We start from the raw sequence: 14,802 nt of genomic DNA, 5'->3' as shown, positions 1-14,802 counted from the left end.
GTGGCACTTTCAAAAACTTTATTTTGTACTCCTGTACAGTAAGGAGGTGACGTCTGTAATTAATTATTCCAATGTTACAGATGAGGAGACTCAGGCACAGAGAGATGGAGGGATGGAAGGGACCTGGTCCCACAGCAAGGCAGCAGCAAAGAGAGCACACAGTTCAGGACTCGAGGCAACTGGTGCCGTTGCCATCCCTGACTACATTTCACAGTGAGTCTGTTGGCATCTGAGTGGAAGGGGCTTCCTAGACAAGTGAGGGAAATCTTTCAGTAACATATGTAACCGTTGTAAATGGCACAAGTATCTCATCTGGAATATCCCTTCATAGACCTCTCAGAATTATCATAAGCTATGAGCAAAAATTTAAGGTTACTGATGCAGGATGAACTACATTTAAACTGTGACTTGAAAATTAAAGGAGAAAAATTCAAATTGTCAATGCAAGTTAACAAAAGTTTGGTAAGAGATATTTAAGGTTCATTAGAAAGTGACAGGCTTGTTATATAATATAAATCACTCTTATTCTGTGGATTATGACTGATAAGGATTTTTAGTTAACTTTATACCTACATATTATAAATCACTCTTATTCTGTAAATTATGACTCTGATAAGGATTTTTAGTTAACTTCATACCTATATAAGTTGGGGAAAATTAGCTCATTTATTCTAATTGGAAAATAAATAACAGGAGTAGGAGAAAATAACATTTTGTTTCAATAAAGTTTTTTATGTATATTATCTCACTTATCCCATAAAAATTTTTGAGATAAGAATAATTACTAATCCCCATTTTATATATGAAGAAAGTGAGACTCAGACATGGTAAGTAACTTATTCAATGCTTCTCACGTTTTTAGTGGCAGAGTTAAGACTCTAAGACCATTTTAAACTGATTCCCCAAGCATAGTTTTAAAAAATACACATTCTCTTTCTCTGACGCTTGCATGCACACACATACCTATAGAGATACATTTATATATGTAAACAGTTGAATTCTAGGTTACCATTGCAACTACCCTGTGCGCAAAATGTGCATAAGGAGTTGAATGAATAATTGTATTACAAGATCAGATTGCAATAAGGTAATGCTTATGGCTTTAGGATGCAAGCTTGACTGCAAATTTGGAAACCTTATGCCCAGACTAGAGCCGGGGATACTGAGCCTGCCAGGATAAACTTTCTTCTATTTTGTAGGCTCTAGCAATGTGCAGCCTCTAAGAGTTAGCTATTTAAGGAATCATGTTTAATGTGAATAGTCTTTATAAAGTACATATTTCAATACAGATTTATGGGATTATGCCAGTCTGCAGACATAAGTCTAGCAGTGCTGATCAGAGGCAAAATGGTGTATATGTGAGGCGAACGGTTTCTGTTTCTTCTTGAATGCTTTAAGTCTCAACTCTAATGACATTTTATAACTATTTAAAATGTTGGGATTCCAGCCATCATTTCATTTTACAAAACTAGAGGTGGTTTCCTAGTTTATAATATGAATTTTTTACAAATGAGTTCAGTGTCTTAATCTTCTTATGTGTTAGCTTTGTGAGTTAACTCCATCAAATTTTAAATTCTTCATCTGACTGCTTTTCTTTACCTGATTTCTTTCCTTTTGCTAATTGGGTTTGCGATTGCTGCTGCCTATTTCTGACCTTTGTATTCAGAGAATACAAGTTAGTTCATTAATACGTTGTCACTCAGCTCTGTTTATTCATTCTTTAATTTATCCATTGCACTTTCTTTTAGTACCTCGTCTATTTCAGGCACTGTTCTAGGTGCTAGGGATATGGCAATGAACAAAACAATGCCTCTGCAGTTATTAATTGCCTTCCGTCTGGTGAGAGGAGATGTATAATCAATACAGGAGTTATATGTGTGGTAATAAGTTTTATGAAGAAAGCTATGCCTGTAGTCTCTTTTCCTCTGTTCTTTATATCTTAGTATTTTCCAGAACTGAGTAGGAAAGACATATTAGTTTATTTAAATATCTCAAACCTTGCTCATTAAGCAGGTAATTTTGTATTAGAATACCTATACTGATGGTCAACTGATGCCCATACACACAGTTTTAACTATTCTAAAATATTATTTATGGCATATTTTGTTGATGTGTAGAATATATATATATTTATTATAATTATTATTTTAAGAGATGAGGGCTTGTTATGTTGCCCAGGTTGGTCTCAAACTCCTGGCCTCAAGCAGTCCTGCCACGTCAATCTCCCAAAGTGCTGGGATTATAGGCATGAGCTACTACACCCATCAATAATTCTTTCATATATATGCTTTTTTTTTTTTTTTGCAGTGAGTCTTATACTAACATTTCATTGATGTTGACCACCTTAAATTTAATAGACTCAGAAAAAATTTTCCTAATTCCCTGACAGCATTTTGCCAAAACCTGTCATTTAAATTTATATAAATTTCCTCTTAAAGACAATTTCTGTCTTTCAACTTTTTTCAGTGAACATGCTGTTCAGTAACTCATGGAAACCAATTTAATTTATCACATTCATCTTATTTAATGAAATTAATTATTACTATAATCTCTATTTTGAGTTTCCAGGTTTTATGTAGAATGTTAGGAATATTGGTAAATGAGATAAATATTACCATTAGAGGGCAGTCTTTCCAATTTATATTTTTACAAATAGTCAAGTTGAATTTAGTTTGATAAATTAAACTAGTCAAGCATACCTTTATTTTTAAAATATCTTCCTTTTACAATCTCAAACAGTCCCTCAAAAGTTTGCTTTAGGGAATAATCACTCTATTTTTTCCCCCCAGGCATGGTAGTAAATATGTATGCCTTTTCTCTTAAAAAAATTTTTTTTATATTAATTCCTCAATGTAGACATTGAATTGATTAACTTATTTACTTTTTTCATTCAAATTCTCCTTTTCTTTTAGCCCATTATTCCTATGTTTACACAAAATATTCGAGAAGGATTTAGATCACTTGGAGGAACAAGTAAGTTCTGATTCATAAGATTTTTTAATTACAATGCAATGCTCTCAATATTTGGGCTTTTGAGTCCTATAAGGAATGCTTTTAAATTATTAACTTGAGGAAATGGATATATTATTTTGGTGTTTTTCTCTAAGTAATGGTGGTTCTTATATGTTATGTTTTTGTTAAGAGTATCATATAGAGGGGACCGAATTGGAGGAGCTGGGTGTGGGGTGCACTGGGCTGGTGGGGAAGCTGAATCTGGAGCAAGTGGTCTGATCAGGATTGTGTTGCGCTGAAGGGACAGCGCTAGGTCTGGGGGAGAGGATCCCTGACTGTGAGACCCGCCTTCCATGGCCCCGAAAGCCCCTCCTAGTTCCCCAAGCCACGGCCACTTCCTGGTCCCCGACGCAACCATAGCTGAAGAGCAACCACAGGTCGAATTGTTCGTCAAGGCTGGCAGTGATGGGGCCAAGATTGGGAACTGCCCCTTCTCCCAGGGACTGTTCATGGTACTCTGGCTCAAGGGAGTCACCTTCAACGTCACCACTGTTGACACCAAGAGGCGAACCGAGACTGTACAGAAACTGTGCCCAGGAGGGCAGCTCCCATTCCTGCTGTATGGCACTGAAGTGCACCCAGACACCAACAAGATTGAGGAATTTCTGGAGGCAGTGCTCTGCCCTCCCAGGTACCCCAAACTGGCAGCTCTCAACCCTGAGTCCAACACAGCTGGACTAGACATATTTGCTAAATTTTCTGCCTATATCAAGAATTCAAACCCAGCACTTAATGATAATCTGGAGAAGGAGCTCCTGAAAGCCCTGAAGGTTTTAGACAATTACTTGACAACTCCCCTCCCAGAAGAAGGAGATGAAACCAGTGCTGAAGATGAGGGCATCTCTCAGAGGAAGTTTCTGGATGGTAATGAGCTCACCCTGGCTGACTGCACCCTTTTGCCAAAGCTGCACATAGTACAGGTGGTGTGTAAGAAGTACCGAGGATTCACCATCCCTGAGGCCTTCCGGGGAGTGCATCGGTACTTGAGAAATGCCTATGCTCGGGAAGAATTCACCTCCACCTGTCCAGATGATGAGGAGATCGAGCTGGCCTATGAGCAAGTGGCCAAGGCCCTCAAATAATCCCCTCCTGGGGCTTCCTCAACCTCCTCCATTTTCTCCACAAAGGCCCTGGTGGTTTCCACATTACTACCCAGTGGACACACTCCAAAATAACCAGTGGGCAGGGAATCCTGGAGCACTCATGTACAGGGCTGGAGGAGGGAAGGAGAGATGAGGGAAAGAGATGGGGGACCTGGGCGAGATTTTTTACTGTGGGGCACGTGGGTAGGACAGCGTTATTTCAGTAATAAAATACAGCATAAAAAAAAAAGAGTATCATATACTCACTGAAGCTCTTTTAAATGGGCTTTAAAATTTTGGAGCAAATGATCTAATTTAATAACGTTTAGAACAAATTAACAAACTTCCCAAACTATCTTTTTAATGCAACCCAATAAACTACAACTTTAAAAATGGGTGACAATATGATATTGAACTAAAATTAACCACCTAAGGCATTTTTGCTCTTGTTTCTGTTGTTTCTTATTCTTTTAAAAATATTTTGAACCATAATACACTTACACTGAAATTTTCTTTTTGCCTATTTTTAGTTTATTGGTTAAGAGAATAAACTTAATCCATTTGTAGAAATGTTAACGATTAGGTGTGCTTTTTCTTTGCAATGTCTCTTTTTCTTATTTTGAAATTTCAAAGTTTGTTTTTGTACCCTGTGTTTTGTATGTTCAATTGATTATGTCTTAGATGCTCATGACTATTATTGATAGTGTTTCTATCTGCATACAAGTTCCCTTCTGAAGAGCTTTAAACAGCCATTGTTTCTTTCCTGTATAACATTGCTCTTTTGCTGATATTCCACTATGTTATTTAAGTTTTAATTTCTTCTCCTCCCCTTTTTTCAAATTTAAAGTAGAAAGCAGATTTATGTGATATTTAACTTGTATTGTCAAATTATTTCTTTTAATTTATCCTGGCCGGGCATGATGGCTCAAGCCTATAATCCCAGCACTCTGGGAGGCCGAGGTAAGCAGATTGCCTGACCCATGGGTTCAAGAACAGCCTGGGCAACTTGGCGAGACCTCATCTCTATAATAAGTCAAAAAATTAGTCGGGCATGGTAGCGCGACGCCTGTAGTTCCGGCTGCTTGGAAGGCTGACGCAGAAGGATCGCCTGAGCCCAGCAGGTCAAGGCTTGGTGGCATGAGCATTCCTGTCTGGGCGATGGAGTAGCGTCCAACTAAAAAAAAAAAAGTATCCTATCTCATTTCTCCAGAATATAGTGGCAAATCATTCCAGGATTTTGTTTATTTAATTGTAAATTGTTTTTAAACTTCATTTGGATTACTTTTTGACTTTTCTTGACTTTAAAGCTGAATATTCCACAAATATCAGTGATTTTGAGTGTGTGTGTGTGTGTGTGTGTGTGTGTGTGTGTGTGTGTGAGAGAGAGAGAGAGAGAGAGACAGAGAGAGAGAGAGAGAGAAGGAGAGATTTGGCATCTTATGGTATATTCTGTTTCAGTATGGAAACAGTGTTTTCAACTTTGAGTACAATCCATGATGGTATTCCATCTGGCTTGCCTTTTTGGATTCCTTTGTTGATGCTTTTGATATGTTTTAAACACTTCATCCATCAGTTGATTATTACCTCTTTTTAATTTAATCGCGCTAAATTTCAGATTTGGTCATTAGCGTGATTCTTTGCTTTGGTGTATTAGTTTTGTTTTTCTTAATTTACAATACTGTTTTTAGTTTTTACCTAGTTGATTTGTATGCATCATTGTGTCATATTCATATAAGTTACTTTATTCTTTTTTTTGGTCTTTTATTCATGCAAGTCACTTATTTGTGAGTCTAGAATTTTTAGCTGCTAGATCTTGATGACAGTCTTTACCCTTTGTTTAGGAATAATAGTAATTGTTTACCTCTTAAAATTCTCATATTTTAAAAATCCGTCTTTTCTTTAGCAGTCTTTTTCTTTTTTTGGCATTTTTGAGTGTATAGAAAAATTGGGCAGAAAGTACAGAGGGTTCTCATATCTCCCCTCATCATTTCCCTAGTCTCCCCTGTTATGAACATCCTGCATTGGTGTGGTACATTTGTTACAATTGATGAAAAGCTACTCTTTAAAAAAAAAAATTGTTTTGATTGCCAGGAGGTGATACTTTTTGCCACTTTCCTATAAGTCTTACATACTTAATTTGAAAATTTACAATTACATGGTCAGATATTTAACTAATTCAAATGATTTTTTTTTTTTACTTTAAAATAGGGTTGTTTAGGTGGCTTTATGAGAAATTTCGCTATCCATTTGCTCCAATGTATGGAGGTTTTCCAGTGAAGTTACGCACGTACTTAGGTGATCCCATTCCATATGATCCAAAGGTGACGGCGGAAGAATTAGCTGAAAGGGTAAATTATTTTTTCTTTTTATTTTTTGGTCTTTTTATTTTCAATGTCATTACCTATTTATTTATATACTCTACCAGCATGTTCTTGGTCAGTGGTTCTCAATCAATGGGGATTGTACCCCCCAGGGGACATCCGTCAATCTCTGGAGACTTACTGTCAGTGCAGGGTTGTGAGGGGCGGCGCTACCAGGGATAGAATTTGTGTTATCTGCAGAATAGCTAGGAGTATATTTCTGTATGTAGGTTTTTGAAGAAAGATCAGAATTGAGGGAGATTTCAGAGTCACTTGCACCAAGACAATTACTGAAGCATTAAGCTTTATAAGGCAGGTTAGAGAGAGAAGGAAGAGAACTGGGGCTAGATTGCAGGACATGTAACATTTAAGGAGTAGGAAGGAGAACAGCAGAGCCAACTGAGAGGGAACTGGCACAGGGGTAAGAGAGCAAGTACATTTGTGTGAGAGAAAGTCAGTGGATGGGGTTTTTATAAAAAGCTGGAAGGTTCAGTCATATTAGTGCTTGCAAAGAGATCAAGGAGGGTGAAGATGAGAGAAGGCCACTCAGCTTGCAATCATACTTTCCAAGAGTCTGAAAAACTACCAAAAAAGCAATAAATGTCATGTTATTTGAATCATTTAGAAAGTGGGGTGAATGTATTTTGATTATGAATTTTATACCAGTCTTTGGTGTATACATAGTCTGATTTATTTAAACATTTTAAAATTGTGGTTTAAAAAGTGTATAAATTTACATCTTAACCATTTTTAAGCATACGATTCAATACTGCTAATTGCATTCACATTGTGGAGCACCATCTCTCTAGAATTTTTTCATCTTGCAAAACTGACTCTCTATACCCACCGAACAGCAGCTTGCCATTTGCCCTTCCCCTAGCCCCTGGCAACCACCATTCTACTTTCCTAAGTCTTTGTCTACTTGAGACACCTCATATGAGGTGTCTCATTCATCTGTTGATAGACACTTAGATTGTTTTCACCTCTAGCCTGTTGTGGATAATGTTGCAGTGAACACGGGTGTGCAAATATCTCTTTGTGATCTTACTTTGACTTCTTTTGGATATGTATCCAGAAGTGAATTGCTAGATAATATGGTAATTCCAGTTTTTATTTTTATTATTTTTAGGGATCTTTACGCTGTTTCCCACATTGACTGTACTTACCAATAGTGCAAAAGGGTTCTTATGTCTCCATATCCTTGTTAGCACATTATTTTCTGTTTGGTTTTATTTTTTTGATAGTGTCCCTTGAATGGATGTAAGATAGTATCCCATTGGGGGTTTGGTTTCATTTCTCTAGTGATTAATGAGGTTGAGTACCTTTTCATATGCTTGTTGACCATTTGTATACCTTTGGAGAAATGTTTATTTATGCATTTGCACAACTTTTAGTGGAATTTTTTTTGTTGTTGAGTTGCAGAATTTCTTTATATATTCTGGATAGCAACTGTATATCAGTTACGTGATTTGCTAAAATTTCTCCCATTCTGTATGTTTTCTCATTTCGTATGTTCCTCTTCATCTTGTTGATTGTTCTCTTTAATGTACATGTTTTTGGGTTCGATGTAGTTCCATTTGCCTGTTTTCACTTTAGTTGTCTGTGTTTTTGGTCTGTTATCCACGGAATCATTGCCAGATCCGGTGTCGTGATAAAAATTTATTTTTAAAGATAAGAATTTACTTCTTAAGTTTTAGATTTGTGGAGTAAATTACATGCAGGTGAGGTTTGGTAGTGAACATGTCACCCCGCGTGTGGCAGTGCGCCCCTTATCCCGCTCTCCTCCTTCTCTCCTTCCTTTAGCAGTGTCCTTTGTCTTATCCCACTTCTGTGCTCAGGGCCAGCTTATGAGTGAGAACATGTGGTATCTAGTCTTTCGTTTCTGTGGTGGTTCCTTTAAAATGATGGTCTCCAGCTGCATTAATTTGCTGCAAAGGACATGATTTTGTTCTTCTTTATGGCTGTGTAGTATACCATCATGTATATGTACCATATTTGCTTTATCCGGTCTACTTTCAATGGGCATCTGAGTTAGTTTCATATTTTTGCTGTTTTGAATAGCGCTGCAGTGAACATTACGTGTGCAGGTGTCTTTTTGGTCAAGTAATTTATGTTCCTCATTTTGCATGTGGATATGTAGTTTTCCCAATATCAGTGATGGAGAAACTGTCCTTTGTCCATTGTGTGGGCTTGGCACTCTTGTTGAAGATCATTTGACTGTATATGAGGGTCTATTTCCGGACTTCTCTATTCAGTTCCATTGGTCCATTTGTCTGTTTTATGCTAGCATCACATGCTTTGATTACTATATAGCTGTGTATAGAGAGGAAGATATAACAGTAGCTTTGCAATAGCCTTTGAAACCAGCAAGTGTGAGTCCTTTAGCTTTGCTTCTTCTTCAAGATGGTTTTGGCTGTTTAGGGTCACTGGAGCGTCCATATAAATTTCAGGGTGTTTTTTCTGTCACTTCAAAAAACGTCACTGGGATTTCTGTATGGACTTCATTGCACTGAATCTGTAGATTGCTTTGGGTAATATGGATGTTTTAACAATATTAAGTCTTCCAGTCCATGACCTCAGGATGTTTTCCCATCTATTCGTATTTTCCTTCATTTGTTGTATCAAGTTTTATGTTTTTCAGTGTACACCTTTCTTCTCCTTGATTAAACTTATTCCTAAGTATTTTATTCTCCTTTGCTCTTGTTTTCTTAATTTTGGTTTTTATTGTTAATTGGAATTGTTTTCTTATTTTCTGTTCCTGTAGTCCGATTGTTCATTGTTAATGTATAGAAGCACAACTCATTTTCATGTGTTGATGTTGTATCTTGGAACTTCGTTGAATTTGTTTATTTGCTGTGGTTTTTTAAAAATCTGTCAATCTTTAGAATTTTCTACATGTGAGATAATGTCATCTGCAAAGATAATTTCATGTCTTCTTTTCTATGCCTGGTCTGATGTAATCTTCACATCAGCTATATAGTGTAGACCTTATCATCACTGTTTTTCACATGAGAAAATGAGGTGATTCAACTTTGCTAGGTTATGCTGGGGTAACAACTAATACCGAATCTCGGAGGATAAAGACAGTAAAATTTACTTCTTGTTCATTCTATTTCTCCTGGGGCTCAGTTGCAGCATTGTCCATGTCCTCTTTCCTTTGGGATTGAGAAGAGAGTCCCAAGTGGGACGTTGCCGAAGGAAAGGCCAGGAGTGGTTGCCCTGAGAGGGCCTTTACAACTTCTGTTTGGAAGTGGCCTACACGCTTCCATGGACATTTTTTGGCCAAAGCATTTACAGCCACACTGAGCCACTGTGATAAGTAGGACCTGAGATCCTCCCACGGGATGGCCTGGAGGAAAGAGGCCTGGTAGAGAGAAAGGAATAAATGATTACAACACACCTTACTATTTCAGGACCTACCAGGTTTAGTCATGTAGAAAAGGATGTACAGCTGAAGCAGCTGTAATATTAGATTAGATGAGCCTAGAGCAGTTTGTATGTAGAAAGTTTCACAAAGGGAATGTTAACAATACATTATGTACCTTTTGTCCTTCAGTTATTCTACTGGTTCATTAAATTTATTCACAGTTTCGTTCTATTCTGTGTCTTAAAAGTGAAACCACATGACGCTGGCTTTTCGGCTGGGATGTGTTCTCCACACAGCTTGACTCTTCCCCCATCCTGCAGCAATACCTTCCCAAGAGCCCCAGGGACTCTACGCCAGGGCTGAGACCTCTCCCTTTGACGTTGCTTCTGCTCACACAGACTTTGCTGTTAGCGTAACATATTTCTTTGCTGCTCCCTGACAAATGCATTATCCTTTAGGATATAATTGAATTCTATTTTGTTCTTTTAAAATGTTTCTGCCTATCCATTTGAGTTAAGTGGGTCAGAGCTAGTTAGGAACACTTTTTTTTTTTTTTGACAAATACTACTTTTTTATGGTCAAAATAAAAGGTAATGGAGAGAAAAAAAATTTTGGCTTGGAAGTTTAGTAACCTGGGCTCTCATTTTTACTATGCCCACTAGACAGCAATGTCACTTTGGATAAGTAATCTGTTCCTTCTGTAAGTTGACATTATTGAACTGAAGTATACTTGAAATAAAGAATACTTGAGATTCTCCTTTTGTGAATGTATTGTCATGATTTTACAATCTTCTTCATTGTTAATAACATAAAAACAAACCACAGTATAGTGATCCCCAGATTATTACTAATTTGAAATTATTATCATACAAATTAGTATTTAGATATAGAATGAAACCTCTCTTAAAAATGGGCAATAGACTGTTCAGGTATTAAATTGTAGGGAAGATCGGTTTTGTAAACATCATCTAAATCTACATTAAAATATATTGAAATAATGTCAAAGATGACATGAGATATTTCCTTAGTGTCCTCCTAGTCTTAATCTGTCTTTTGTTCTATGTTCATGTTTTACATGTGTGTCTTTCTGTCTCTTTTCCTGACTGTGCATTCACATGCATAAACCTACACACACCTACACATACAGATTTATTATATGTACATGTATTTCTAAGGTGGAGAGAAGACGGAAAGAATTGGACAGATTGAGTGGTATTTAAGAAGCAAAACTAATGCGCACTACCAATGGATTGGCTATTGTGAATAAGAAGCATTTTTTAAGGATTACTTCTAGGTTTTGGCTTACGTGGCTAGATTCATGATAGTGTCGTTGGCTGAAATAGGGAACTCAGGAAAGTATCAGGGTGAAAGAATGTTAGTTTAGTCATAGATTAGGCATTTGAGGTTTGAGGGACCTTTAAAAATACTCATGGGAAGTCATATTGAACATACTCATCTGAAGTCGAGAGGGCTGAAGATGAAAACTTGGAAGTCATCAGGAAATGGATGGTAACTGAAGCTGTGGAAATGGATGAGATTACTGACTCATCCTGAGAAGACTAAGTCACTGTCTGGTTTTGGGATAATGAGTCTGCAAAAAGAGATCGAAAGGGAACAGCCTGAGAGTTCTTGGAAAACTAGGAGGTTCCACTAGCAAATGGGATTACAAGAGAGGGGTGACCGATGGTATTGAGAGGTGAAGGAAAATGAAAATGAAAAGAAGCATGTCCGTTGGACTTAGTGAAGGGGGATCATTGGTGATCTTTGCAAGGGTTGTATTTTCTTCCTTTTTTTTTTTTGAGTTGGAGTCTCACTCCGTTGCCCACGCTGGAGGGCAGTGGCACACTCACGGCCACCCCAGCATCAACCTGCTGGGCTCCAGCGATCCTTCCGCCTCAGCCTTCCAAGTAGCCCGAACTACAGGCACACGCTACCATGCCCAGCTAATTTTTGATTTATTGTAGAGACGAGGTCTCGCCAAGTTGCCTGGGCTGGTCTCGAACCCCTGGGCTCAGGCAATTCATCGCTTGACTGAGCCACCAAGCCTGGCCAAGGCGTTGTGTTTTCTTAATGCACAGCCCTGATATTTATTCACCCCCAAATCTTTTGACACCTCAATTCATACTAAACAGACTATACTTTTTCACTTGCCATTTAACTACTTTCATGATTTAATTGAAACCTAATTGTAAAGTCTTATACTACTCAGCTTTTGAACATGTATCTGAAACTCTAGCCAAACTGGCTAACTCACCATTTCATATGCAGTTATTTTCTTCTCACGCTCCTTCCCTCACCATTATTGAAGTCTTATGGGTCCCTGCAAACCCGTCCCGAACAGTGCCTCTTCAGGTCTGAACTTCTGAATATTTTCTTGTCACATTTCAGATCATTCATATCACATTTTAATTACTTTGTACTTGATTTTTAAGTTATGAGCTCCATGAAATTAGAGACTTGTTTCACTAATGTTATTGCTTCCGAAGTATCTAATTGAATGAATTCTTCTGAATGAATGAATAAAATTTTAGAATTTCATGGAACATAACCTGTGAGTCAGTTTCTATGCTAAGTACCTTGAAGGTGTCATTTCAATTTCATATAATCCTTATACTAAATATATGAAGTAGTTCTTATTTTACAGATGTGAAAACTGTGGGTTAGCAGGGCATATTTTTAAAATACATCTTTGGGCCAAGGCTTATTTATTTTATTTAGAGGTTAGAGTCTAGAAAGGAAGTAAGTATATGTGTGCATACATGCACTATGCACATTTATAAGTATAAATTTTATATAGTCTATAAACTGATTAAAGCATAAAAATTGTTCAAGTTTGTCATAAATGTAGTAGAAATAAATAGCTTTAGAAGATTTCTTAATATATCCAAATTGACTTTTCTGTTACTTTGACTTAATTGAAGTTTTTGTGAAACTGTCTAGAAATTGAGGTAATGAAGTGAAGTATATCAGTTCATAATTTCTCTTACTTTTTCTATTGCATTGCCTGATATCATGGTTTTGTATGTATGGTGATAAAAGAAAAATACAGTAGTGTTTATTAATGATTGGCAAAGACTGAATCTTCCATTTGCCAACTAGAAAATTTTCCGCTCCTTTTTTTTCTTCAGTTAATTTTGTTGTTTACCATTTGCAAGGCTTTGTTGTGCTTGGTGCTGGAGAAATACTGAGGTGTATCTTAAGGAGCTTATAGTCTGGTATAAAAAATAGCTATGTGGACAGCAACTGTAATTCAAGGTTTATTAAAATAAGCATAAGAATTGTATGCTGTGGGTGTACTAAGAAGGAAGGCATTAATTCTGAGGGGAGATGGGGGCTGAATTAGGAAGGGCTTCTTGGAAGTAGCGGTATATAAAAATCTTTACAAAGTAAATTGTCTGTATTGAGATCTAAAGGAATAATGCATTTTCTTTTATTTTCTTAATAGACGAAGAATGCTGTTCAAGCTTTGATTGATAAGCACCAAAGAATACCAGGAAACATTATGAGTGCTTTGTTAGAACGCTTTCATAAAAAACAAAAGGTCAATTAGAAGATGATTTAATACATTTATATCAATGTTTGTGTCTAAGGTACTATCTTCTAAATTTTGTAGGGTCTATAATTAGTGTTTTTAAAAATCATGTTAATAAGCATCTTTCACAGAACTCAATTGTTTGAAATTGTATTGTCAATTTTGTTTTTGCAATTGTGTCAAATATTAATTCATTACATGCCTAATAATTCAGAAAATGATTATATTTTATTTGTAAATTCCTAATGTATGATAAACGCTCATTCTTAAAATTAAGTGTATTAATAATAGTAGTTTCAGTTAAACACACATTCCTGAATAGTGTATCTAATTTCTATATCTGTTGCACTGAATTACTTTTGAGAGTTGGCGTAAGTAGAGTTTAGTATAGTCACTTAAGTTAGAAATATAAATGCCTTCATCTGCCCTTCATTTCCTTCATGACTTTGTGCGAGTCACAAGGCTTTTGTGCCTCAACAGTTCACTTTTTAAAAACATGATACTACTATGGTGAAGAATATTATTTTAATTTCTTTACATTTGCTGTGATTGATAACTGTTGCACCAAAATTATAATGGAATGAAACCATTCCTAATCTTTTAGGAGCTATGTATATATTTTTTCCATCGGATGTTTAAATTATTTCTTCAGGTATAATGTCCAGTTGCCAAGCACAATGAATAAGATGTACTGTTTTTCAAATTGAATATATTTTTAATAAGAGCCTGTAAGCATCACTATATGGTATGGTATGCATTATCAACCCCATAATATGGCATTGAATAGTGCAAGGTTATAAACCACTGTCATGCTCTGCCTTTTATGTGTTAGAAGCTGATTCTAGACTGAGGAAAGCAGAGCTTTCTTCTTTTGCTCATATCATGGCTTGTCCATTTTGATTTTGCAACCAATGAAATGGTTTATTGTCTCAATAAAAACATACTTGAATGATGAATTTATGTGAACACAAAACCTGCTGAAAAATTAAAGGCTTTCAATTTACTGTCTTCTTGAAAACTGAATTAAGAAGTATTTAAACAGAAGAGTGTCTGAAATCAAATGCAGTATCTCCTCCTTTTATAGATGTTTTGTATAGATTTTTGTATTACAAGTGTGTATTTATGACATATGTAATGTTTATAAAATTAAACAATGTAAAAATAAAGCTGAATTGCAATTCAGTTTATGTGAATTTGCATATATGAATTTAAAAATCATTTAAAACTGATTTTTCTTGTTTTTTTTCTTTACACGTTTCTTACCCATAATCATATTTTTAAAATTTTAGCCGCATTAAATAAACCTTACTCTCCAATGTAATAAATGCATTTTAATTTAAATGTCAGTGAAAGTAATCAATTAAATGATTATTTGCAGGGTTTTGTTCCCTCTAGCAGTGAGCAGTTTTGGGTTCAAAATTGATAAATATTTCTAGAAGGAATGATCAT

At 36.2% G+C, this 14,802-nt stretch overlaps 1 protein-coding gene and 1 pseudogene across 3 annotated transcripts in view; both read left to right on the top strand.

Annotated features, from left to right (window-relative positions):
- TMEM68 (transmembrane protein 68) overlaps positions 1 to 14,546 on the top strand; it is a 42,553-nt gene extending 28,007 nt beyond the window's left edge. For both annotated transcript variants that reach the window (XM_008067490.1, XM_021716989.1), the window contains 3 exons: positions 2,913 to 2,973; positions 6,303 to 6,442; positions 13,267 to 14,546. In XM_008067490.1, coding sequence (XP_008065681.1) covers positions 2,913 to 2,973; positions 6,303 to 6,442; positions 13,267 to 13,371 — 306 coding nt within the window. In that variant the 3' untranslated portion in view covers positions 13,372 to 14,546. The remainder of the gene's footprint in view (positions 1 to 2,912; positions 2,974 to 6,302; positions 6,443 to 13,266) is intronic.
- On the top strand, positions 3,160 to 4,344 carry LOC103269927 (annotated as a pseudogene). The gene has a single exon (XR_504931.2). The product of XR_504931.2 is annotated as a chloride intracellular channel protein 1 pseudogene (transcript).
- Positions 14,547 to 14,802: the final 256 nt, after the last annotated feature.

The sequence above is a fragment of the Carlito syrichta genome, unplaced genomic scaffold (genome assembly GCF_000164805.1).
Source record: "Carlito syrichta isolate Samal-C Ts95f unplaced genomic scaffold, Tarsius_syrichta-2.0.1 Scaffold106899, whole genome shotgun sequence".
Classification (NCBI taxonomy): Eukaryota; Metazoa; Chordata; class Mammalia; order Primates; family Tarsiidae; genus Carlito; species Carlito syrichta.
Note: the sequence above shows the minus strand (reverse complement) of the source record. Positions and strands in the feature narration are given on the sequence as shown.